Source organism: Myxine glutinosa, chromosome 5 (assembly GCF_964187855.1).
Source record: "Myxine glutinosa chromosome 5, kmMyxGlut1.1, whole genome shotgun sequence".
NCBI lineage: Eukaryota > Metazoa > Chordata > Myxini > Myxiniformes > Myxinidae > Myxine > Myxine glutinosa.
The window spans coordinates 178,438,983-178,466,028 of NC_136265.1; the positions used below are offsets into that span (position 1 = coordinate 178,438,983).

At 49.1% G+C, this 27,046-nt stretch overlaps 1 protein-coding gene across 6 annotated transcripts in view; it reads left to right on the forward strand.

Moving 5' to 3' along the window:
* The window catches only part of UBA2 (ubiquitin like modifier activating enzyme 2), a 73,916-nt gene that overhangs the window by 41,871 nt on the left and 4,999 nt on the right, over nt 1–27,046 (forward strand). For 5 of the 6 annotated variants that reach the window (XM_068115423.2, XM_078779161.1, XM_078779162.1 and 2 more), the window contains 8 exons: nt 11,541–11,668; nt 19,931–20,057; nt 21,832–21,977; nt 22,836–22,929; nt 23,178–23,290; nt 23,518–23,673; nt 26,685–26,781; nt 26,880–26,985. In XM_068115423.2, the coding sequence (XP_067971524.2) occupies nt 11,541–11,668; nt 19,931–20,057; nt 21,832–21,977; nt 22,836–22,929; nt 23,178–23,290; nt 23,518–23,673; nt 26,685–26,781; nt 26,880–26,985 (967 nt within the window). Of the gene's footprint in view, nt 1–11,540; nt 11,669–19,930; nt 20,058–21,831; nt 21,978–22,835; nt 22,930–23,177; nt 23,291–23,517; nt 23,674–26,684; nt 26,782–26,879; nt 27,011–27,046 lie in introns of all 6 variants that reach the window. The other variant, XM_078779160.1, reaches the window with a different exon arrangement.

A 27,046-nucleotide genomic window follows, 5' to 3' on the forward strand; every position in this document is an offset into this window, starting at 1 on the left:
TGGTGCTCCTGCCTCACACCTAGCTTGGCTTCACGCTGTAGAAACTAAAGCTTTCAGAATCATTGGAATCTCCTGCGATGAAGCTGATTCTGAGGGCCTTTTTCTCGCTCACCGCAGGCAGGTTGGTGGTCTTTCTGTCTTCTCCCGACTCCTCTCTGGCCTTACTCCCCCTGCTCTGTCAGTGCTCTGTCCCCCAAATATTCCTCTGCCAGCAACCCTCTTCTGGTGAAACTGCCAAAATCAAGATTCGCTGCTCCCCTTCACTCTTTCATTCCTCTTTTTTCCTGCCTCTGGAACAAACTACCACACTTTCTTCAATCTCACTCCTCCCTCCAGGTCTTCAAAACAGCTGTTCACCATCTCTTATCTTCCCCCATCCAAAACCTTGATCTTTTCTACCCCTGTTAATACGCCCCAAATCCACATATTTCAATCTCCAACTTCATTCCTGAAATTCCTAGTAGTGTCAATTTGTTTTAAACCGTGTACCTCCTCCCCTCCCCCCAGCCCTCTCCCTTCCACAGATTTCCCGATGTCGCTGTTCTCTACTGTTGTTGTGCTTGGTTGCTTCCCTCTCTCTCCCCATCTTGTCTCCCACTCCCTTTATTATATGTTTTTTGTGTTTAATGTTAGCTTTTACATGAGCCTCAATCTTGTATACAAAAAAAAGGGTAGCTTGTTGTGTGTGATGACCATCATTTGTTGGCTTACTTCCTCTTTGAAGTCCTCAAACTGTTTTTGACCAATAATCTGTGCATCCTGCACAGTTTTCACTGCAGACAGGTCAGCAATCTCCTTGGTATCCAAGACGAGCAGATCTGTAGTCTACTCTCAAAAGATTTCCGAGTTCCTTCATGGTTTCTGCAAGAGGCTGCACATCCTTTGTAAATGCCTTCTGGGCACTTGGTGCCTGATCATAATTACGGCGGTGGACTTTTTGTGTGGTGTGCTGCGGCTGAACTTCCTCAAAATCTGAGATCACCCAGGCCAACTCTGGTCCAGCAATCATCCAGTGATGGAAGGCACTTGGATTTTCTGTCAGACCAACAGCTCCTCCATCACCTTCGATGGATACATTATTCTGTTCATTAGCATGGTCCATTAAAATGCATGAAAATACATGCTTGATCTTCCGTGCAGTGAACTTGCCCTCGGGAAATGAAATGCCTTTGCTACATTTGGGTGTTTGTCTCGCAGCTGATGCAAATCTCTCAAGTGCACAGTAATCCATCTGGCATGATTTGTGTGGTCTTGTGCAAAGAACCATGGGATCAGCTTAGTCAGGGCTTCAATGTACATGATGAAATTGGCCTGTCCTCGTGACCGCATGAAGACAAACGTACACAGCTCCTGGTCCATGACACTCACCCAGTATTTGAACTGTGGGCAAGCTGCTAATCTCTGCTCACACTAGTCCTTTTAAGTCCAAAGGCATCTCGTCAGTGTCAGTGGCTGCATCGCAGTGGTTCTTATGGCTTTGTGTTGCAGAGCATACAGGGCAGCTGCTGTGACCTGGTTTGCTCTTCTTGTGCGTCCGACATGTGCTGCTCATACAAAGGACTCCACTCCACTACCACTGGTTGCACATTAATCCACTTCCACTGGTTAAAGTTCCTGCCTGTACCAAAGCATCTGTCCATCTGCTGCCTTGCAGCCATTCGCTGAGTGTCGTCACGATGGTCATTTAAATGTGGAGGCCACCAAAGAGAATGACATGTTCCTCTCCATACTATGCAAGCCACTTCCACTGAATCTACTTTGCAATGGCAGAGTGGCTGATCAAAGGTAATGACAGGTGTTTGTCCTGTATTCTGCTGCTCCACAGCACATCTGATCACATCCATGGAACGCTTGGTCATTGCCAGTGTGTGGCCATTTTCCTGAAATAGTGAAAGAGCTGTGGTGTGATGACCTGGTTGGTTATTTGGGTGGTGATTTGCATGAGAGGTGGTCCATGAAATGTTCTCAAAAACCTACTCGGCTGCATCTTCTTGGAACTTCCTGGTGTTTTCTATCCATCTGTACTCGTATTTGATCAATTTTTGTAACTCTCCTTTAAGCGTGAGTGAGCCAGCTGCAGGTACTGACATCCCATTTGTGTCTGTGGCTACTGGACTACTGGAACCTTGGAACATCATTGTAGTTGTGAGGCAATTGGCTGACTGTTTTGAACCTCTTGGTCCGCCCAAGATTGTTATGCGACAATCGGGGCCTTCATCAGCAAAACTGGGATTCTGCAAGAGGGAGATGGCTGTCCAATGGAATGAATCCCTGGATGTTGTGGAAGATCGATTGTAGTCTATGTTGTCCTCAGCAGCAGATGTGAATAATTTGTCACAAAGCTTTGGTGGACTGACAACCTTTTCTCTGTGTTCACATATCCCGTCGCCCATCTGAACAGAGAAGGACAGCACACGGTCATAGGAACTGCTGATGCCAAATCGATGTAGCCTGTCAACAAGCTCTCTCTTGCGAGTTTGATCCTTTACTGGCAACCTCCAGTATCATGCCCACCAATGTGACCGTGACCAATGTTTATGAACTGAATTATGTTGGCATGCCTCATGGAACGTTCAGTCATATTCCTTCCACATGTCAAACAGATGCTGGTGGATATTTTGTGCTGCCCTGGCAAGGTGAATTCCATCACTGTCACTGTTCTGCTGACAGACTTTGGCCAATGCAGCTCCTATGTCTTCATCAAAAATGAAAAGGACATCTCTGCCCTTGCTTTTGAGCTTTCGTGTCTGGGAAGTGATCTCGTATTCGCTGCTTCAGCTGAGTTGTGCGAGTTCTCTGGCTCATTTGCACACCAAGCTGTTCCATTTTTGCTTCATAGAGATGGGCTAGATTGGCTAGCCTGAAGACTGCTGCAACATTTTCTTCCATGCGGGGACATCTTTTTAGCTGCTCGTACCTTGTTGTACAATGCTGCCAAGCACTTGGGATGATATTTGCATTCGAGAGCAATCATCTATCTTGCTGAGTTTGCCCAGAAGTGTTGGAATCATATGAACACGCCCATCCAAATCAAAAGTGGATGCCTCGTGAAGCTCATCACCTGGCTGTTCACATAAACACAAATCTGCACCAGCTTCAGAAATGCTTGATGGCCTTGATCTGGTGTGTTTACAGATACTTGCTGCATTCTTACTTTCACAAGCACTACCTTACAGTTGCCTCTTTTCTGCCTTTTTCAGCATTGAATTGTCAAATTGTAGTCTGTATATTTATACCACTTGGCATTGTTGGCTGAACGATTGCCCTCAACACCTTGATCCTCATCTGGCCTTGCCAACTGTACAATTCTTGGTCCCTCTCCTATTTCATTGAACATGGTTAGGTTTTAGTCAGAGCTTTGTATCCACTCAGAGTCTGGTTGTTTTGATTGGCTTGGATATTAGAGAGGCTTGTTTGTGTCATTCTGACAAATAACACATACAGTGCCTTCAGAAAGTATTCACACCCTCGACATTTTCACATTTTGTTATTGCAGCTTGAACTTAAAATGGATTACATTTAATTTTTTGTCACCAAATAATCCATACTGACAAAGTAAAAGCATGTTTTTTAGAATTTTTTTTACAGATGTATTGAAAATGAAATACAGGAATATCTAATTTACATAAGTATTCAACCACCTTACTCAAAATTTCTTGGAAGCACCTTTGGCAGCGATTACAGCTTCGAGTCTTCTTGGGTATCTCTGTATCAGCATTGCACATCTGGATGTGGGGAATCTCTTCCATTCTTCCTTGCAGATTTTCCCAAGTTCTGTCAAGTTGGATGGTGAGCATTGGTGAATGGCAATCTTCAAATCTTTCCACAGATTCTCAATGGGATTCAAGCTTTGGCTGGGTCACTCAAGGATTCATGTTCTTGTTCTGGAGCCATTCCAGTGTTGCTTTGGCTGTATGCTTGGGGTCATTGTCTTTTTGGAACATAAATCTTTGCTGCAGTCTAAGGTCTTTTGCACTCTGAAGCAGATTCTCCTCAATGATGTGCCTGTATGTGGCTCCATTCATTGTTCCTTCTATCCTTACAAGTCTCCCAGTCCCTGTCGCTGAAAAGCGTCCCTGTTGCTGAAAAGCATCCCCATAGCATGATGCTGCAGCCACCAAGCTTCACGGTAGGGATGGTGTTAGATGGGTGATGAGCTGTGCTTTGTTTCCTCCAGACTTAGCACTTTGCATTCAGGCCAAAGTGTTCAATTTCATCTCGTCATGCCACAGAATATTTTGCCTCGTGCTCCGAGTCTTTCACATGCCATTTTGTAAACTCCAGGTGTGCTGTCATGTGCCTTTTTCTCAGGAGTAGCTTCCGTCTGGCCGTCATAAAGCCTAGATTTGTGAAGTGCTGCAGCGACTGTTGTCCTTCTGACAGGTTCTCCCATCTCAGCCAAGGAATTCTAGTTCTGTCAGAGTGGTCATTGGGTTCTTGGTCACCTCCCTGACAAAAGTCCTTCTTGCCCGGTTGCTCAGTTTTGTCGGAGGGTCAGCTCTAGGATGAGTCTGGTTCGTTCCATATTCTTTCCATTTCCTAATGATGGAGCTCACTGCGTGCTTGGGAACTTTCAACACTCTAGAAGTTGTTTTATACCCTTCTCCAGATCTAGGCCTCCTCAAAATTATATCTCGGAGTTCTACGGACAGTTCATTGGACTTCATGGTAGAGTTTCTGCTCTGACATGGTCAACTTTGGGGCCGAAAGGTGCGTTTCTTTATACATCATGTCCAATCAATTAAATTGGCCACTGGTGGATTCCAATCAAGTTGTAGAGACATTTCAAGGTTGATGAAAGGAAATTGGATGCACCTGAGCTCAATTTGGAGTGTCCCAGCAAAGGGGTTGAATACGTACTAACTCAAGACGTTTCATCTTTGAATTTTTAATTAGTTTGTAAAAATTTCTGTAAAAACTAAAACATAATAAAATCCACTTTGACATTATGAGGTAATCTTTGTCGATCAGTGACAAAAAAATCTCGATTTGATACATTTTAAATTCGGGCTGCAACAACAAAATGTGAAAAAAGTCGAGGGGTGTGAATACTTCCTGAAGGCATTGTAGTTCCCAGTTTGTTGGACGTAGAGTACTCTGATGTGGATGGCTGCACTGCCTTCACAAGCTTCATTGTGTTTGACATCATTAAGTGCTTTCATCGCCCATCACCGCCACGGTATCTACTGTTAGTCCATATCTACCCTGAAACACAAGATAAGAAATGTTTATTTAAGGTGAATATAAAATATTCATGAATAAACATGAGTACAATCACAATTACATAGACTGTGATGATGAATTTTGTACTTGCATTTATAAGGTCATCATTTCAGATGCATCCAGTGGCAACTGGTTGCATCACACTGTAGCTGGGAGAGCAGCTGTGCTGCTCATGCAGTGCCTTTGTTTTCAGTAAGCTGGTACTCATTTTGCCGACCTTGAAAGAATGCCAAGCTGAGTTAACCCACCTGGTGTTGTGTACCGGCATGACAGGGGCTCAAACTCAAGACCCTGAGATCTTAAGCCAGCCACATTAACCGTTAAGCCAACACTCGGCTTATGTACAAGATGACATGTCGATGTATATTCACTAAAACCAAGCAAGGCCCCTTTATTTGGTATGTGCCATGAGGCAAACGATAGAAAAGAAGGGATATTCTTGGGGAAAAAAACAGGAACCTCAGTGCTGTTAAAACAGGAGTTCGACTCGGAAGATTGGCCTAAGGATCTTTTATTATTTATTTTACTGCGTTTATTTAATCAATTCGAACACTTTACTGTTCACCAAGGAGGTTCAATTGGGCCGAATTAATGGCGGCAAACAGACACGGAAGCAAATAGCTGAAACAGGTTTCTTACCTTTTAAAGGGTTTATTTATAAGTAAACAGGGAAAAGCGTAACAAGACGCTATGAACAAAAACGGAACAAACCATGCGAGTCGAATGGACACAGAGGTAAATGGGAAGATTCAAACTTATATGTACAATGATTGGTAATAAAACGATTCCTAACCCACTCGGTGCCACAGATCACACTCGTGCAACAAAACAATTGTAGGCGAGACTTCCGTTATCTGGTGCGTAGGGCGAATGCAAGGCGCAAAACAGATCACTTTGGGGACCAGTTGAGGGACGATATCTATCCAATGCCAAAACGAGCACAATGAAGATTGTGCTTGGTGTGGAATGCCAGCGATGATCCACCTCCTCCACCAGGTCTCGTGGGCACCTCTGTCCTTCAAGCAAGGCCTCCTTCCACACAAGGCTTTTGTACTATTGTGGCAGACACGAAAGCCCACTGGCGTGGTGACATCATTCCGCGCACCAAGTGGGTGGCGGCCACGCCCGAGGGGTAGGCGTGGCCTCAGGATATACACCGGGCGCGCAGCCCGGAGTGCGCCAGTGCTACAGTGACCTCTTTGAATAAAGAACATTAAACTTACCGCGTTGTCCGCTTCCTCCTTGGTAGCAAGTCGCGCGCGTAGCACCGCGTCCTTCATTGGTGACCTCCGACATTCAAGTCAGCCGTCGCTGACCACCCGAAACCGCCGCAACAATGGCCACCAACGTGGTCTCCATCAAGCTCCCCGAATTCTGGGAGTCACAAGCCGAAGTTTGGTTCCTGCAGGCAGAAGCTCAGTTCCGACTTCGAGGCATCACGGTGGACGAGACCATGTACTGCCACGTGGTCGCCGCCCTCGGGCCCGGCACGGCCACCCGCGTCGTATCGGTCCTAAGGGATCCACCTGCCGATGGCAAGTACGAGGCGGTCAAGCGTCTCCTCCTCGCCACGTTCGGCCTTACGGTGGACGCACGGGCCGATCGCCTCTTGGACTTCCCCGACATCGGGGACACGCGACCATCGGTCCGTATGGACCATATGCTGGCGCTCATGGGCGACGAAACCCTGAACGCTCTATTCCGGGCGTTATTTCAACGCCAGCTGCCAGCACGAGTCCGCCTCGCTTTGGCTGGTTCCGTGTTAACGGAACCCCGTGCGCTCGCTGCCGAGGCCGACAAATACTACGCGGCTTTGGACACGCAGGCGAGTCTTGGCGCGGTTGCCGCTCCCGAGGCTCCCGAGGCTTTCCCCGATGCACCACACCTCGTGTCCGCCGCCACGCCCCGCCCACCACCACCGCCGCCGCCGCAAAGAAAACCGCGGCCTCCGACGCCGCAGCTGCCCGCCTGGTGTTTCTTCCACGCCAAGTTCGGCCACGAGGCTCGGCAGTGTCGCCCGCCGTGCTCATTCGGCAGGTCGGGAAACGGGCGAGCCGGCGCTCGGTGGCAACGGTGAGCGTCGGCAATTCAAACAGCCTTCTGTACATAACGGACACCTTGTCCGGGCGCCGTTACCTGTGCGACACGGGGGCGCAGGTGAGTGTCGTTCCTGCTGGTACGTCCGACAAGCACACCGCGGGCCGCGGTCCCGCGCTGCTTGCGGCCAATGGTACGTCTATACGCACATACGGAAAACGCTGTCTCTCTCTGCGGTTCGGAGGGCAGGTTTTCAGTTGGTCGTTCGTTACGGCCGACGTGCCCATGGCACTGCTCGGCGCGGACTTCTTATGTGTCAATGGATTACTGGTCGATGTAAAGCGTAGAAGGTTTGTCCAGGCTGAGACGTTCAGCTCGCTCGCGTGCGCGCTGCCCGCCTCGTTGAGCAGCTCGCCGAGCGGCTTGCTGAGCGGTTCCGTTCCGGCCAGGTTCATCTGTACGCTTCCGGCAGCGGACGAATTCGCCCGCCTGCTTGCGGGTTTCCCGGCCCTCACGCGGCCCACCTTTTCAGCGGGGACCGTCAAGCACGGGGTGGAACATCACATCCCCACCGCCGGGCCACCGGTCTACGCCCGGGCACGCCGCCTCGAGCCGACGAAGCTCGCCGTAGCTAAAGCGGAGTTCGCTACGCTGGAGCGGCTCGGCATCGTGCGGCGCTCCGAGAGCGCGTCGGCGTCCCCGCTCCACATCGTGCCCAAGCCCGGCGGGGGATGGCGACCGTGCGGGGACTACCGGCGCCTCAACGACGCCACCACCCCCGACCGCTACCCCGTCCCCCACATCCAGGACTTCTCCGCCCGGTTGGCGGGGATGTCCTTCTTTTCAAAGGTGGACCTCGTACGCGGCTACCATCAGGTCCCTGTCCGGCCAGAGGACATCCCGAAGAAGGCTGTCATCACGCCATTCGGGCTTTTCGAATTTCTTCGGATGCCCTTCGGTTTGAAAAATGCGGCTCAGGCGTTCCAGCGCCTCATGGACAGCGTCTTGCGCGGCTTGGATTTTTTTGTACGTCTACCTGGACGACATCCTCGTCGCCAGCGCGTCCCGCGAAGAGCACCTTCGTCACCTCCGCACGCTCTTTGAACGTCTGGGCCAGCACGGCCTGATCGTGAACCCCGCCAAGTGCCGGTTCGGTGTCGCTGAAATCGACTTTTTGGGGCACCGCGTCACCAGGCACGGGGCCGTCCCCCTACCGGCCAAGGTGGAGGCGGTGAAGGGGTTTCCGCGCCCCCGCACGATCAAGGGGCTCCAGGAGTTCTTGGGCATGGTAAACTTTTGCCATCGGTTCCTGCCCCGCATCGCCCAGCTCCTGCGCCCCTTACACGAGGCCCTTCGAGGGAAGCCGGGCAAAGGTGACGTTACCTGGACCGAGCAGATGGACGCGGCGTTCTCGGGCGCGAAGCTCGCCTTGGCCAACGCCACCATGCTCGCGCACCCGGCGCCCGATGCACCGATCGCCCTCACCACCGACGCCTCGGACTACGCGGTGGGCGCGGTGCACGAGCAATGGGTGCGTGGTGCTTGGCAACCGCTGGCGTTCTTCAGCCGGCAGCTTCGCCTGCCCGAACGTCGTTACAGTACCTTCGACCGCGAGTTGCTTGGGCTTCACCTGGCGGTCAGGCACTTCCGCCATCTGCTCGAGGGCCGTGCGTTCACGGCCTTCGTCGACCACAAGCTGCTGGTTTTCGTGATGGGCAAGGTCGCCGAGCCGTGGTCGGCCCGGCAACAGCGTCACCTCGCGGCCGTGTCCGAGTACACGACGGACATCCAACACGTCGCGGGAAAGGACAACCCGGTGGCCGACTGCCTTTCCCGGGCCGTCGCCCACGCAGTCCACCTTGGCATCGACTCTGCCCGGATGGCGGCGGACCAGGCCGCCGACCCCAGGGTCCAGGCCTTGCGGACTGCCGTCACGGGCCTCCGCGTCACCGAGGTGCCCTTCGACGGCGCGGGCACGGCCCTCGTTTGCGACGTCTCCCTCGGGCGGCCCCGCCCCATCGTCCCCACAGGCTGGCAGCGCCAGGTTTTTGACGCCATCCATGGCCTGTCCCACCCAGGCACGAAGACCTCCCAGAGGTTGGTCGCCGACAAGTTTGTCTGGCATGGCCTCCGGAAGGCCGTCCGCGGCTGGACCAGGACGTGCCTCGCGTGCCAGCGCACGAAGGTGCACCGGCATACCCAGGCCCCATTGGCCCCGTTTACGGTGCCGGCACGTAGGTTCGACCACGTGCACGTGGACCTAGTGGGACCTCTGCCCCCCTCGCGGGGTTTCACCCATGTCCTTACCATGGTGGACCGCACCACCCGGTGGCCTGGAGGCTGTGCCTTTGGCGGCGACGACGGCGGCAGACGTCGTGCAGGCGTTCATCGCCACCTGGGTCGCCCGGTTCGGCGCCCCCTCGGACATCTCGTCCGACCGCGGCCCCCAGTTCACCTCGGAGCTCTGGGCCGCGGTCGTGCGGGGGCTCGGGGTCCAGCTGCACCGAACCACGGCCTACCACCCCCAGGCCAACGGCCTGTGCGAGCGGTTCCACCGCTCGTTGAAGGCCTCGCTCCGGGCCACCCTCCGCGACGGCGGCTGGGTCGACAGGCTCCCCTGGGTCCTGCTGGGCCTCCGGACGGTGCCCAAGGAGGGCCTGCGCGCATCCGCGGAGGAGTTGGTCTTTGGACAACCGCTGCGGGTGCCGGGCGAGTTCCTCCCCGACCCCACGGCACCTTGGTCCGCGGCGCAGGAGCGTTCTGCGCTGCAGGAGACCGCCCGGAGGTTCGCCCCGGTGCCGACGGCGCACCATGGCCACCCTCCTACACACGTCGCCCCGGAGCTTCGCACCGCGGAGTACGTCTTCGTCCGGCACGACGCCCACCGGACACCACTGCGGCCCCCGTACGACGGGCCTTTCCGCGTGCTGGAGACCGGGGTGAAACATTTCACCCTGGACATCAGCGGGACTCCTGACCGGGTCTCCATAGACCGCCTCAAGCCGGCCCACCTCGACGTGGACCACCCACCGCCGGTGGCTCGGCCCCCGCGTCGGGGCCGCCCCCCTGCGGGCGGACCCCCGGCACCGCCCAGCACCGCAGGCACGCCGCCCCCCGGTCCGGCACCCATCCCGGGTACAGCTGGGGGCATCCCACCTGGCATCCCTGCACCCCGGATGCCGCCGGTCGCCAGAGGGCGCTTCGGCCGGGTCATCCGTTTGCCCCGCAAACTGGCCCTCCAGTTGCGCGGGAATTCTGGGGGGGTGCGTGTGGCGGACACGAAAGCCCACTGGCGTGGTGACATCATTCCACGCACCAAGTGGGCGGCGGCCATGCCCGAGGGGTAGGCGTGGCCTCAGGATATACACCGGGCGCGCAGCCCGGAGCGCGCCAGTGCTACAGTGACCTCTTTGAATAAAGAACATTAAACGTACCGCGTTGTCTGCTTCCTCCTTGGTAGCAAGTCGCGCGCGTCGCACCGCGTCCTTCACTATCATCTTTGAACAAGAGGCCTCTTCTTCTTTGTCACCAGTTCTCTCGTCCTTCGTCAAGCGAGCTCTCTTGTTCACCTCCCCTTGCTCTTGGGCGGAGTTCTCTGCTCCGGCCGGCCCGCCCACTTGAAGATGGCACATCCGTCGACAGAGCACTTTATGCCGCCATGGCTGACACACACTGGCCAAACGGATTGTGATTGCCAGACAGATGATGAGTTCTCAAAGTCTCATGAGAAGTTCTCGCCTACTAGCCCCGCCTACTACATTAGGTGTTCACGCCCACATGTCGTAAGGTCTACCCTGTCTATAAATTACACATGTTGCCTCCTCAGCGTCACGTGTAACAAACAACTTAACCTGATAGGTCCCTGTTACATGTCGATCAAGCAGCTACTCGAAACACACGGGCTATACTACACTTACACAGTCTAACTATGGATCCCCTCCCTTCCACGTAACAATATTTTACCGAATGGTGTTGTTTAATAGGAGTAAAGCAGAGATCAAGTACAATTTCGTATTTCAAACCTGGATCACAAGCTCCAAGCGGTCAAACTGTACGGTGGCCTATTTGGTCTCTTGAAAAATGTAAACGGATGTAATTTCAAGTGCCTCCCATTCTTAAATCCTTAGGTACACAGGACACTAGTTGTTCACCAAATTGTGCTTTTATCATCAAACGCACAATTGTTGAGAATTTTAGTTAAGCAGCTGCACTGCGTGACAATGCGCTGATTATCGTTTGGATTTTGTGAACCTCTTCCCATCTTGTGAACCCTGTTGTAGGGGGCCTGGGAGAGATGGTTATCCAGGAATCGAACGAGCTCAATAGCGATTCGGGGAACATAAAGCGAGTGTCCACACGGGCTTGGGCGAAGTCGACCGGATACAATCCGGTCAAGGTCTTCAATAAGGTATGGGCCATTGGGCCAGTGTGGCTTGCTTAGTATGTACTTGTATAGTCATCCCTGCTTGTTGTGCTGTTTTACAACTTCATCTCTGCTTCCTTGCTCGACTTTATGCATTTAAAAGGTTAAGAGCATGCTCAATCCCCATAGGTAGGCATCCATTGAATGAATGAATGAATGATCGTTTTAAGGCCATTTTCCCCGCTAGAGCGGGGGTTAGCCTTGCGGGCCCCATGACAATCATGGTTCCCTGTTTGAGGCAATGTTTTTATGGCCGGATGCCCTTCCTGATGCCAACCCTTGGTCACGCTCTTACGATGCGCAGGGATACGGTGTACCTATTCTAAATCGGGGTACACACCGTGATCATTCATCCCAGCAAGCTGGTACTCAATTTGCCGACCTCGGAAGGATGACAGGCTGAGTCAACCCCCCTGGCGTTAATTCAGCGATCGACCGGGATTCAAACCCAGGATCCTAGGATCCCAAGCCGGCACCCTAACCGCTAAGCCAACACCAGGCTAGGTAGGCATCCATTGGGAGGAGGAAACTCTTCCTCGAGACATGCACCACTGAGTGAAAAAGAAAAAAGAAAAAAAAAACCCTCTCAAAGCTTAAATTATTTACTTTTTGTGATGATGTCAATGATTTTATTGTTTTACCATTGTGCTTTGGAGATGTAAAACTTGTGTGGGTACACAATGACTCATTTGAGATTTTGGAATTGCCAGTGTGGTTATTAGTCCCTTCGCGGTTTCACTGGGGGGAGTATAGATTTGTCGTCCATCTGTCCATCCGTCACACCTGTGGTTTTCCAGACTTTTTTCTCATACCCTGTAACATACAGTGCATTCAGAAAGTATTCAGACCCCTTCACTTTTTTCACATTTTGTTATGTTGCAGCCTTATGCTGGGGTCACACTATCATGTAAGGGCCACGTAGGACCATTTTTTTTGATACGGGGTGGGACGTGGCTATCCCGTGACAGTTACGGCATCCACTTGGCAGTCACGGGGTCTACGTGGCGCCCACTGCAAGGTAGAGCGGGAATTTTAAAAAGTTCAAAATTTTTCCATGTAAAGTCAGCCTTGTCCACTACCGTGGCGCCTACTTAACGGCCACGGGGCTACCCCCGTGAGGGCCACGTAATACGTGGCACTACGTGGCAATTATGGGGGACCCCCTATTGCCACGTAGAGCCACGTAATTGCCACGTATTGGCCCTGTATTGGCCATGTAGAACCCCGTAGCGCCACGTGATTGCCATATAAGGAGCGATCCGGTGACAGAACCACGTGATCGCCACGTGCTCACCATGTCTTGGCCACGAAGTCGCCTCGTGGAGCCACTTGACCACCCTGTAGAGCCACGTAGAACCCCTAGCGCCACGTGTTTTTAACCGGTTGCATATAAATACGGGTCTCATCCTGCGTGGTCAGTTTTCGCGACACTTTCACAGTGTTCACAAGTTGTGGAGCTTTTTCAAGCAATTCTCAAAAAATCTGGCATAAAGCCTAGATCGGTGGAGTGTTGCAGTGATGGTTGTCCTTCTGGAAGTTTCTCTCATCTCCACACAGGATCTCTGGAGCTCAACCAGAGTGACCATCAGGTTCTTGGTCACCTTTCTTACCAAGGCCTTTCTCCCCCGATTGCTCAGTTTGGCAGGGTGGCCAGCTCGAGGAAGAGTCCTGGTTGTTCCAAACTTCTTCCATTTAAGAATTATGGAGGCCACTGTGCTCTTGGGAACCTTCAATGCAGCAGAATTTTTTGTAGGCTTCCCCTGATCTGTGCCTCGACACAATCCTGTCTCTGAGCTCTGCAGGCAGTTCCTTCGACCTCATGGCTTGGTTTTTGCTCTGATATACATTGTCAGCTGTGAGACCTTATATACTACTGTGTTCAAAAAGTATCCGACCTTTATTTTTCGTGCGTAAAAAAGAAGAAGCTAGGGAGGCGTTGATTGGTGCACGTATGTAGGCGATCCTAATGCACACACGTGAATTTTTTCCCACCTGCAGAAGCTGTCATTCGACGGCAGACCCGCCGATGAGTGAGGACATGTAAGTGAGCGCCGTTGGATTTTCGTTTTTGACAAAATGACGGAAAAACTTGAACAACGCTACTGCATCAAATTTTGTGTAAAGCTTGGCGATTCCCAAGTGGAAACGATCCGCAAGATTCAACACCGTTCATTCCATTATGAAGGAGGATTTGGGCTTCAGGAGAATCTCAGCGAAGTTCGTACCAAAGCTGCTAACGATTGAGCAGCAGCAACTCTGTTTGGAGATCGCACAGGACATGCTGGAGACTGTGAACAGCGATCCCAGCTTCCTCAACACAGTGATCACTGGCGATGAGTCCTGGGTTTATGGGTACGACCCAGAAACCAAGTTGCAGTCATCACAATGGAAGCATCCAACATCCCCGAGGCCAAAAAACACAAAATTTGATGCAGTAGCGTTGTTCAAGTTTTTCCATCATTTTGTCAAAAACGAAAATCCGACGGCGCTCACTTACATGTCCTCACTCATCAGCGGTCTGCCGTCGAATGACAGCTTCTGCAGGTGGGAAAAAATTCACGCGTGTGCATTAGGATCGCCTACATACGTGCACCAATTAACGCCTCCCTAGCTTCTTTTTTTTTACGCACGAAAAATAAAGGTCGGATACTTTTTGAACACACTACGTAGACAGGTGTGTGCCTTTCCAAATCATGTCCAATCAATTGAATTTACCACAGGTGGACTCCAATCAAGGTGTAGAAACATCTCAAAGATGATCAAGAGAAATGCGAGGCACCTGAGCTAAATTTAAAGTGTCGTAGCAAAGGGTCTGAATACGTATGTCAATGTGATATTTCAGTTTTTTCTTTTTAATAAATTTGCAAAACTTTCTAAAATCCTGTTTTCTCTTTGTCATTATGGGGTATCGAGTGTAGATTGATGAGGGAAAAAATGAATTTAAACGATTTCAGCATAAGGCTACAACATAACAAAATGTGAAAAAGTGAAGGGGTCTGAATACTTTCTGAATGCACTGTATTCAACTGAAACTTAGTCCATCACGTTATTATGATAAGGTACTGAACAAATTTGAGTTTCAGGGCGTTTCGTCAATTTTTCAGTTATGGCCTTTTTGGACTTAAAATATCACATCGGTTGGGGGACATGAATTGCAAAGCAATTCGCCCTCTTATTAAAAATGCTTCCTTCACCGTAGCCCCATGCTGCCCATGATAGCACCTGAATCCCCTCATGCTCTTGAATGTCTAGGCCCCACTATCAGCCACGACCTCCTTCTCCTGTGCTGGCCATTATATTGCAAAGCTGATTTCCAAAGCCGCCTGCAGATTCGGCATCCTCCATCATTCCAATTAATTATTTGAAAAATCGACTGAAGACTGTTCCTAAATAATTGGAGTTCTGCCCTCCTTTATATATGGGTTGGCACCCCAGCATCATATCTGTTTCCTGGATAATGTGGCATCTAAAACTCTTAACATCATTGGCATTTCCCACAAGAAGGCCGAATCTCACACTCTTACTATGTCTCTCTGAAAAGACCGACTGGACAACCCTCCCATCTACTTTCTCAACAATCCTCTCCAAGAAGTTGTGCCACTCAAGCTTTTGGGTCTCACTTTCTGCCATGATCTTTCCTGGGAAAACCACATTTCCAAGCTGGCCTCCAAAGCCAGTCACCGTCTGGGCATCCTCCATCGTGCGAAGTCCTTACTTGGCACACCAGAGCTCCTTACTACATACAAGGCTTTCATCCACAGCTCAATGGAATACTGCTCTCCCCTCTGGGCTGGTGCTCCTGCCTCACACCTAGCTCGGCTTCACACTGTTTAAACCAAAGCTTTTAGAATCATTCCTATCTCCTGCGATGAAGCTGATTGTGAGGGCCTTTCACTCACTCAACACAGGTAGGTAGGTGGTCTATCTGTCTTCTACCGACTCCTCTCCGGCCTTGCTCCCCCAGCTCTCTGTGCTCTGTCCCCCAAATATTCCTGCAGGTCGCACAAGAACTGCCAGTAACCCTCTTCTGGTGAAATTGCCAAAATCAAGACATCTGTTCACCTTCACTCTTTCATTCCTCTTTACTCCCGCCTCTGGAACAAACTCCCTCACTCTCTTCAACCCCACTCCTCCCTCCAGGTCTTTAAAACAGCTGTTCACCACCATCTCTTGTCTTCCCCCATCCAAAACCTTGATCTCTTGTAACCCCCGTTAATTCACCCCAGATACACTTTTTTTTTGAAATACCGATTTCTTTCTTTCCTGGAAGTTCTAGCAGTGTCCAAGTGTTTTTATACCTCCTCCCCCCCAAGCCCTCTCCCTCCCACAGATCTTCTGATGTCCCTGTTCTCTGCTGTTGTACTCGTGTGCTTCCCTTTCTCTCCCCATCTTGTCTCCCACTCCTTTTATTGTATGTTTTGTGTGTCCCTTTTTTTTTTTTTGTGATTGATGTTAGCTCTTACACGAGCCTTGATCTTGAATACAAAAAAAAGGGGGGGGGGGGTGATGTATTCAACCCAGAAAGGACTCGAACCCACAATCCATATTAGGCCATTGCGCTGGCACGTTAGATCTCATGATTGTTACAAGGATTTCGAATGAGAAGCAGGAACTATGGCACTTAGGTGGAATTTGTTTTGAAAGCCATTAACTAGACCTATTGGCATTCACTTCTGAAATTTGCAGCTGATTTCGTCCAGTAGAAGCCGAGAAACGAATTTTCAGTCCCCATGTTAAACTTGCATACAGAGAAACCGTCCCATACCTAAAGGGAGGGGCGCTTTGCGCTTCCCTTGATACAGAGAAACGATCCCTTATATAATATTTTCCCGGTGTGTACCCTGGATAAGAATAGGTACACCGTATCCCTGCGTGTCGTAAAAGACGACTAAGAGGGTTGGCGTCAGGAAGGGCATCCGGCCATAAAAACATTGCTTCAAAAAGGGAACCATGACAATTACAACTACATATGGGCAGGGTACAGCCCGAAGTGGAGATCGGTTTCTGAGGTTTGGGACATGGAATGTAGGGACAATGACAGGGAGATCAGGAGAAGTGGTGGAAGTATTGGTCAGAAGAAGAGTGGACATATGTTGTGTGCAAGAGACGAGATGGAAGGGAAGTGGTGTGAGAATGGTGAAGGGTAGGCAGGGACAGAAATACAAGTTTGTGTGGCAAGGGTGCCTGGAGGGCGTGAATGGTGTTGGTGTCCTGTTTTCTGAGGAGTTTGTAGACAGTGTGGTGAGTGTGACGAGAGTGAGTGATAGGTTGATGATGGTGAAAATGATGATTGGAAAGCTCTTGGTGAACGTCATCTCGGGATATGCTCCGCAGGTTGGTCGAAGCGATGAAGAAAAGGACAAGTTCTGGTGTGCGATAGAGAAGCTGATGGAAAACGTGAAAGATGAGGAAGTTGTTGTGGTAGGAGGAGACCTAAATGGACATGTGGGAAGGAGTATGGATGGTTTTGACGGAGTTCATGGGGGTTACGGATATGGTGTGAGAAATGGAGAAGGTGAAAGGGTTTTGGAGTTTGCTGATGGAGCTGATTTGTTGATTTGTAATACTCAGTTCCAGAAAGAGGATAATAAGCTTGTTACATACACGTCAGGTGGGTCGACGACAACCGTTGACTACCTGATGGTGCGTAGGCGAGATAGGGGGCACCTCCGGGACACAAAGGTGATCCCGGGGGAGGAGGCTGTTTCACAGCACCACTTGGTTGTCTGCGACGTAAGGGTGAAAGGTGCGAGGAGAGCTCGGCGGGTGAAGTACCAACCGAGAATGAAGGTGTGGGGGTTGAAAGAGGTGACAGTAAGGGAGGCATTAAAAGAGAGGCTGAGTAGGGTCGAGGATGATGTGGTTGAGCTTGAAAGTGGTTTGTTGTCGATGAAAGCTGGTCTGTTGGGAGCCGTTGGTGAGGTATGTGGATGGACAAAAGGACCACCGAGGCACTCGGAAACATGGTGGTGGGATGATGAAGTTGGAAAGAGGATTGACGAGAAGAGGAAGAAGTTCAAGGAGTGGCAGAAGGCGAAGGGTATCGGAGCAGAAACAGCAGAGCATGAAAGTTATAAGGCAGCCAGGAAGGCTGCAAAGAAAGAGGTAGCAAAGGCGCAGGAGGCATGTTGGAAAATGTTCAGAGAACGCTTGGATTCGGAAGAGGGTCAGAAAGCAGTATTCAGGATTGCAAAGCAGATAGCGAAAGAGAGGTGTGGTGTGATGGGGGTGAGTTGCTTGAAGGATGAAGTGGGACAAATCGTTGTCGACCCAGATGGAATTAAAGGAAGATGGAAAAGATATATGGAAATGCTGTTGAATACAGAGAATGAATGGGATGGCAACATAGAGAGTAACCCTGTTTTAGGACCGGCAGAGAAGATAACTGAGAAGGAAGTTGAGGAAGCGATAAAAGCAATGAAGGGTAGAAAAGCGGGAGGGCCGACGGGAGTTGTGGGAGATATGTTGAAGGCAGCAGGAAGTTGGGGTGTGAAGAGAATGACAGAGATCTGTAATCTGGTGGTGAAAGAAGGCCGCATTCCAGTGGATTGGGAACTGAGTACCCTCGTCCCTCTATACAAGGGGAAAGGTGACCCTCAGGAGTGTGGCTCGTACCGAGCGATAAAGTTATTGGAGCATGGAATGAAGGTATTGGAAAGGGTGTTGGAGAGGAGGATAAGGAAGAAAGTGAAGATCGACGAAATGCAGTTTGGATTCATGCCAGGAAGAGGAACGACAGACGCGCTTTTCATTGTGAGGCAGTTGCAGGAGAAGTACATGGAGAAGAGGAAGAAGTTGTTTCTTGGGTTTGTTGATCTGGAGAAAGCATTCGATAGGGTACCACGCAAAGTATTGACATGGGCATTGAGGAAGTTAGGAGTGGAGGAATGGTTGATCAGAGTAGTGATGGCAATGTACAAAAGAGCGCGCACAGCTGTGAGGACGAAGGACGGGAACAGTGGTGAGTTTGAGGTGAAGGTGGGAGTGCATCAGGGGTCGGTACTAAGTCCACTACTATTTGTAGCTGTGATGGAGGTGCTGGCTCAGAACGTAAAGGAGGGTTTACCGTGGGAGTTGTTGTATGCAGATGATCTGGTGTTGATTGCGGAAAGTATGGATGGACTGAAGGAAAAGATGAACACGTAGAAGAAATGTATGGAGACAAAAGGTCTGAAGGTGAATATCGGAAAGACGAAGGTGATGGCAAGTGGTAAAGCATGTGGTGAGGTGGAAAGAACTGGGAAGTGGCCCTGTGCTGTGTGTAGGAAGGGTGTCGGAGTGAACTCCATTCAATGTACAATGTGCGCTGAGTGGGTTCATCAAAAATGTAGTGGTCTGAGAGGGTCATTAACCAGTGTGGCAGCTACATTCAAATGTAAGGTGTGCACAGAGGGAGCTGCAGATGGAGGAAATGTTGAGTTGGATCTTGGAGACGGCGTGAAGCTGGAAGGTGTGAAAACATTTTGCTACCTCGGAGACATGCTGAATGGAGAAGGTGGATCAGACTCGGCAACGGTTGCTCGAGTGAGATGTGCATGGAAGAAGTTTCGGGAACTGAGTGGCGTGCTGATGATGAGGGGAGTGTCGTTGAAGCTGAAGGGAAAGGTGTATGCTGCATGTGTGAGAAGTGTTATGATTTATGGGAGCGAGACATGGGTAATGAATGTAGAGCAGCAACGAAGGTTGGAAAGGGTGGAAATGCAAATGGTTCGGTGGATGTGTGGAGTATCGTTGAGAGAGAGGAAGACAAATGATGAATTGCGAAAGATGATGGGAATAGAGCCTGTGATTGATGCTGTGAAGAGGAACAGGTTGAGATGGTTTGGTCATGTGTTGAGGAAGGATGAAAGTGACTGGTTGAGAAGAGTGATGGAAATGAATGTAGAAGGAAGCAGAGGACGGGGAAGACCGAGAAAGGCTTGGCTAAAGATGGTGGAAGAAGAAATGCGGGCAAGGGGGTTAACAAGGAGAGATGCAGAAAATAGGGCAAAATGGAGAAGATTGTCATGGGGACCGCAAGGCTAACCCCCGCTCTAGCAGGGAAAATGGCCTTTAAAATGCATGTTGTTGTTGTTGATTCTTTATATAAAGGAAGGGGCGCTTTGCGCCTCTCTTGACACTGTATTGTTGTTTGATTCAACATGTGAATGTTTTTGTCATACAATTTGTGTATTACTGGAAAAGTTATCATTGTGGTGCGATTTGTGGCTTGGGAAATTGTGTTCTTCTCTCTTCTACTTTTCTCAGCTTTTCCACGATGACATAAATTACTTGCTGACTATGGATAAGCTGTGGAAGACGCGCTGTGCACCTGTTCCACTATCCTGGGAGCACCTGGAGCAGCAGGTGGATTCTAAAGGAGTCCCAGTTGAGGGTAATCATCCAATTGAGCAGGTTTCTTTGTTTAGAGTTCAGAGGCCGAGAGTTCCTTTTGAACTTTCCGGCGAGGTCTTGAGTATAAGGCCTACCTAGCTAAGGCACAGCTTGTACCAAACATACTACTGTATATCGTTCCTACCTATTTATTAAATGTAATATGTGCAGAGATCATCTACAAAATATTTGGTTGCAACTTTGTTTTCTGCTTTTCCACTTGACTATTGTGGTATTGATTGTCACATGATTGCTGCCTGGATCTGATTGGCTGATGAGGTTAATGTGAAGCTTGCTTTGCCAATCGTCCGATTTCCTCCTTTTTTGGAGGGGTATGCAGACCAATGCCTCATGTCCCCATTAAAGTTAAAGGTTGGGATCGATGGTGACTAACCCAGTACACACTCGTGAGTTTGTTTATTTTAATACTAGCCTTGAACCGGTCGCTTTGGGGATGGTGGTTGAACAACATGTTACAGTTCAGTAATACAGCTCTTCACAGCCAATATTTGCAAATGTTTTTTTTATTTCAGAAACATTTTGTGAACTGCGAACAACCCTGCATTAATTCTAGTAATACTATGGACACTTATTCGCCAAAAAAACCATATTATGGATTCGTTTTATGCTCCCAAGGATCAGACGTTAAAATGATGCACCGCCATGAAGGCCTAGCCTAGCGCTGGACGTAACACTGTAATGACGTCCCAGATCTAACGCCTGCCATCTTATTAAATCTGTCATCCCGATGCCTCGAGTCTGGCATTCATTCAGGCCATTGCCTGCGAATGCAAGATGGAGTCAGATATATAAATTATGGGTTATGGTGTTAAACTGGCATCAGACAAGTGACAGGACTGGCTTAGTGCTGGATGCCGGGATGATGCGCACGTCTGTAGAAGCCTAGCCTATTACGAGACGTAACGCTGAAATGTCCCAGCAAAAATAGTTTAACGGACCGAGAAATCCGGCTACTTAAATACCATTGTCCTCCCGGTCGGCTTGTCGTGTGTGTGTGTGTGTGTGTGTGTGTGTGTGTGTGTGTGTGTGTGTGTGTGTGTGTGTGTGTGTGTGTGTGTGTGTGTGTGTGTGTGTGTTTACACACATTTGTGAAGTGTTGGTGTTATCAAATGTGAGTATTTGCCACACTCCCCACCCTTCTCAGGTTTTTCTTTCACCCACCTCTTTTTTTTTCTTTTTTCTTTTTTCCCCCTTTTTTCCCCCTTCTTTCCATCGTTCTCCATTTGCTTCCCTCCTTTCTCTGTTATCTCTGCCACCAAAGGTGGATGGAGGTTATGTTTTCACCTCTGTCTGTTTGCTTGTGAACAGGATATCTCAAAACATTGTGGATGGAGTTAGACGAAATTTGGTGGAGAAGTTGGGTGTGTGACAAGGAAGAATTGATTCACCTTTAGTGAAGATTGAAATCCGGGCAAAAAAAATAAAAAAAAAATGTGATTCTTCACCATTGAGTGATCGGACTAAACTAATATGTAGCATGATATTCCAAAAAGGTGTGGACGGATTATGACAAAACTAGGTGGATGAGTTGGTTAGGTGAGAAGAACAAGCCTATTGGATTTTGATTCAGGTCCAGATCCAGATCCGGCCTATCAGTGGGATACAAAACGCAAATTGTTCAACCTGGTGGAGGTATGCGCTCTACCAAGTGCCATTCTAGTTATTCTCTGTGATTCCAGTATTTTTCCCCAAACCTGAACACGCCCCTCTTTGATTGTGCTGCCCCGTTTTCCCACTCGGCATATCACCCGCAGGTGTACGAGATGTCCCATCATGCGGCTTGCCTGACCAGAGGGTGTTGGAAGTGCACGAGCAAGCTCGCCTATTTATGGGCAGCCTTTTAGACCTCCAGAACGAGCTGCAGGCCAAGGGAAACGGAGCAGAGCTTGTTTGGGACAAGGTGAAATAACACGTGGATCAGTATATATATATATTTTTTTCGTGTTGTCTCCTGTAATGATTCCGCACACTAACACACGTCTGTGCTCCTTATTACCCACGTAATCCTCCCTGTAAGCGGGTTAGTTCATGTTACCAACCTCGTCATTAAGGTTTGTCAAAGACGTTGGTTTGTGGTGGGAATGGACAGTTTGACGGTGGCCCGATGGAGCACTTGGAGCAGGGCTCTGACTTGTGGATTTTTTGACGGTGGCACGATGGAGCAGGGCTCTGACCTGTGGGTTTTTTGATGGTGACCCTATGGAGCAGGGCTCTAACCTGTGGGTTTTTTTAGGGTGGCACGATGGAGCAGGACCCTGACCTGTGGGTTTTTTGACGGTGGCATGATGGAGCAGGGCCCTGACCTGTGGGTTTTTTTATGGTGACCCTCTGGAGCAGGGCCCTGACCTGTGGGTTTTTTTATGGTGATCCTATGGAGCAGGGCCCTGACCTGTGGGTTTTTTTAGGGTGGCACGATGGAGCAGGACCCTGACCTGTGGGTTTTTTGAGGGTGTCACGATGGAGCAGGGCCCTGACCTGTGGATTTTTTGACGGTTACATGATCGAGCAGGGCCCTGACCTGTGGGTTTTTTGAGGGTGGCACGATGGAGCAGGGCCCTGACCTGTGGATTTTTTGACGGTGACATGATCGAGCAGGGCCCTGACCTGTGGGTTTTTTGACGGTGGCACGATGGAGCAGGGCTCTGACCTGTGGGTTTTTTGACGGTGGCATGATGGAGCAGGGCCCTGACCTGTGGGTCTTTTGATGGTGACACTATGGAGCAGGACCCTGAACTGTGGATTTTCTTTTTCTCTACAGGAGGAAAAGGCAGCCATGGATTTTGTGAGCTCGGCTGCTAATTTGCGTATGTTTATCTTCAGCATACCCATGAAAAGCCGCTTTGATGTAAAGTGTGAGTATTTAAACGTTATCGTTTCACTTGTAAACTTCTATTTTGATACCAATAAACATTTACATGGCTCTTTTAAAACTACTTTTCTCCTATGATTTTGATATTTCAACTCATATTTTGCTGATATTAACAGCCCAGTGGTACAATGTTAAGTCACATGGGCATCCAAAGGGAAAGAAGATGAGACAGACATATGTGTGTCTCAGATTTGTATAGCAATCCTGCATGTTTGCGTGTTGTCATCCCAGCCATGGCAGGAAATATAATACCGGCCATTGCCACCACCAACGCTATTATTGCTGGTCTTATTGTGCTGGAAGCCTTCAAGGTGCTAACCTTACAGCTGGATAAGTGTCATACGGTGAGGTATTAATGATTCCCCTCTCCCACATTCCCCCTTTCCAACCTCTTTGTTTTGATTTTTTTTCAGTCTTTTTCTTCCTCCATGTTCTTCTGCCCATGAACCCTCAACGACCTCTCCAGCTGTTCGTACACTAATTTTAGCCCCAAATCCCCTGTTATATTTTGATCTTGCGGCCCCGGTAGCACCCTCTCATGCTGTCACGTATGCACTTGCGTCCTGTGCAGGTATTTTTGAACAGGAAGCCGAATCCACGTAAGAAGCTTCTAGTGCCGTGTCTGCTTGTTTCTCCAAATCCAGGCTGCTTCGTGTGCTCCAGCAAACCGCAGGCACTTGTGCGGCTCAACACGACCACCATGCTCGTGCACACCCTGCAGGAAAAGGTCTGTCACAGCAAGGCCTATCCTGCATTTGCGTGCGTGCATTCTTCCTCCATGCATGTTAAACTCGTGAAAGACCAATATATCGGCCCGGCTAATTATATCAGCCGATATGTGGCAATTTTAGGTTATCGACACTGACCAATAATTAAAAAGAAAACTTTCCTTTTTGTGATGCTGGGCAGCTTGATTACCAAAAGGTTTCTTGCTTTCAGGATCAGAGCTGGAATTGAAGGATTTTGGACTTTTTTTTTTTTTTAACAACTAGTACACCCATTCCCCAGTAAAATTTGCCTTCCTCTTTCTAGTATGACTTCACACACCATGATTGTTTTTCATGGTGCAATGCATTGTGGGATACCATATGTCAATCAAAACTTTAACCATGCCCTCGCCAGCCCTTATCCTTCGGATAGCTCTCCAACCATACTTTATCCCTCGGATAGTTAGCCTTTGGACAAGGATTTTAACCACAGGATAGCTCTTATCCAGTGGTTAAGTTATCTGGGTTTCTAGCAACCAGGCCCAGGCCTGTAGGCCTCTGCTGATTATACACTGCCTGGATTTGTTGTCAGATTTCCATTGGCTTTGTTTGGATCAAGTGTTACTCATGATGATGTACCCAGAAATATCTAATCAATGTTGAAAAAAGTTTACTAATGAGATTTAATGAAGCAAGCACAGCACGCAGCTCCCTAAAACGATTGCTATATGTAATTTTTGAACAGCCCATATTGGGGTTAAACTATCCGTGACCGTGACAAATCGACTCGTTCCGATATAACCGTGGTGGAGGCTGACATGGGTGAGAGGTGTCGGGTTCATCGTTTAACAGTGCATTAAATGTGTGTTTCTCAATTGGCCCTGTTTTACCAGATTTGGTCGCAGGTTGTGACCCCAGTGCATTGTTAATATTAACTTGTTTTACCAGGTGCATATATCGGTCATTGCCCCCCTCCCCCTTGCTCTCTAAATGTGGGTATCGGCATCGGTCCTTGAAAAACCCATATTGGTCGACCTCTATGTTAAACATCCTTAACGGGAACCCAAACGCTCAGACCACCTCGATGCTAATATATCCCTTGCTACCCTACAAAATAGACATGGTGCGTCTGTTCTCATTTATAAAGTAGGTAATTTTGCAATTCCAAGATTAAATCTTGTTTTTCATGATTAGCCATGACATCATGTAGTGAAAGTGACCACCTCTTCCATATTGTCGACAGGTTACATCAAGGAACGATTTCACTCAAACGGCGAATAATTTTCGAATCTCTGCAAATATGCCGAGTCGATGCGTCTTTGGCGGTTGTAGTAATACAAACCGAGATGGTGTCATGCTACACAAATGGCCGAAAGATCCCTGAGGGTTGCCAGAAATTGGACGAGGTTTGTCCGAAATACCCGAGTGTGGATCGGGCCAACACAATGTTTGCTTTTGTGTTCGGAACATTTTACAGAGAACGTTTCTAAAAGAACAGAGATGGCTATAGATCTTGTGGTTGTCCGCTATAATTGAGAGAGGATGCCACCTCCACGATTAAGCGGAAGAAACAACCCTCACACGAATCTGTAAGACCATCTCTGCCGAGCTACCAGCCGATGGACATGGGCGATTGGAGTGGTGAATCGAACACCTTTGTTTACCTGGCAGCGACCAATCTGAGCTCGCTAGATGTGCTGACTAACATCGCCGCCACCTTGCCCTACACACCTGAAGGGCTCAAAGACCCCAGCTAACAACACCCACCACCATCCCACACGAACATCCAGACAAACTGTATCTTTAAATTGATTTTCATTCCGAAGGAGCGATGTAATGTAATGCTGTTCCTGTTCCAAGTGTGTCTTTGGTTCCGTGTTTTGTGAAATACCGTATATACTCTTGCGACTCAAGCAGTATCGCCCAAGATCTCGCGAGAGTACACCACCCATTGGTAGGCCTGATGATAAAGCAGTTACCTTACACCACCCACCACCTGACCCCACCTCCCTCAACCACCTCCTCACAATCTTCCATCAACCATCACCCTCACAAACATCCCCCGCCACCCCCTCTACAATCCCCCATCAATCGGGTGCCTAGGCGGTGTCGGTGCTGTATTTCTGCTGAGGTAATATCACTAACTTATCAACTAATAGAAATCCCTTATAATCCAACGTATGAATGGAAAAACAAAACATGCCAATCTGTAATGGACACGTGACTGGCGTTTTCATCTTCACTAACACCTCCATTGTGGCCATCTTCTTCGTCTAAATCACTCGCATAAGGCTCGCAATGATACGGCTCCACAATTCCCCCGAAAGCGTTTCCATCACTAATTTTGTCTCCAATCGTTTATTCAAAATCCCACTGATCAGGGAGTTGTGGATTAAAACCGACTGATCAAAAACATACTGAGAACCTTCTGAGTTGCTAATGACGGAGGAATCGATATCAGAATGAATCCGAGCTCGGAATACACCGTTTCTCTGTGCAAGTCGCCATTTGGATCAAGGTAAGATCATGACATGACGTCACTGGCAAAATAGAATCGTCACTCTTGGGCTATTTTCGACACTTTCTGATTGGCAAAATAATTTTCAAAAACAAACCACCCTTCAAATTCGACCATGATCAATGATTTTCAATGGTTTTGAGAAAAAAAAAATTTGCGTTTGGATTCCCCTTTAAGGATACATCCTGGTCAACCCTTTGTCCGCTTTGTTTACCATGGTCTTCTGCACTTGCCTATGAGGGTGACCTTGTTTTTAATTTGGTTGTCTCGTTGTGAGCCATCATTCCTGGGCATTTGTTCCTTCTTGCTTTGCTCCTCAATGGCTGAGTATTGATTTTGATTCGGTATGCTTGCTGATGTGTGAACGGAACGTGAGGTCTCTGTTTGATAGGTCTTAAACGGCCTTGGCACAGAACCTTTAGCTTATGAGCCTGCAGACTGCACTGTAGCTGATGGAAATGCTAATGCTGATGGACTGCACACTAAAGTACAAACTCGACTCATCTGCACCAGGTGCTGAAGGAGAGATTCGGAATGGTAGCTCCAGATGTTCAGATCGAGGACGGTCGAGGAACCATTCTTATTTCTTCTGAAGAGGGCGAGACCGAAGGTGCACATAGTTTTTACGAATAACTCGATAATATTCTTGATTATGAGTGATGACAAATCTAACCTCTGCAGTATTTTAACGGCAGTCTGCATTTTCAGTAAACAACGACCGTCCCTTGAGCGATTTTGGGGTGCGCGGTGGTTCACGACTGCAGGTTGATGACTTCCTGCAAGATTACACCCTCGTCATCGATATCACCCACAGGCAAGCTTCAGACGTTGCCCTTCAGGTGGCTACTTACTGACCAATGTAGCCTGTTTAATCC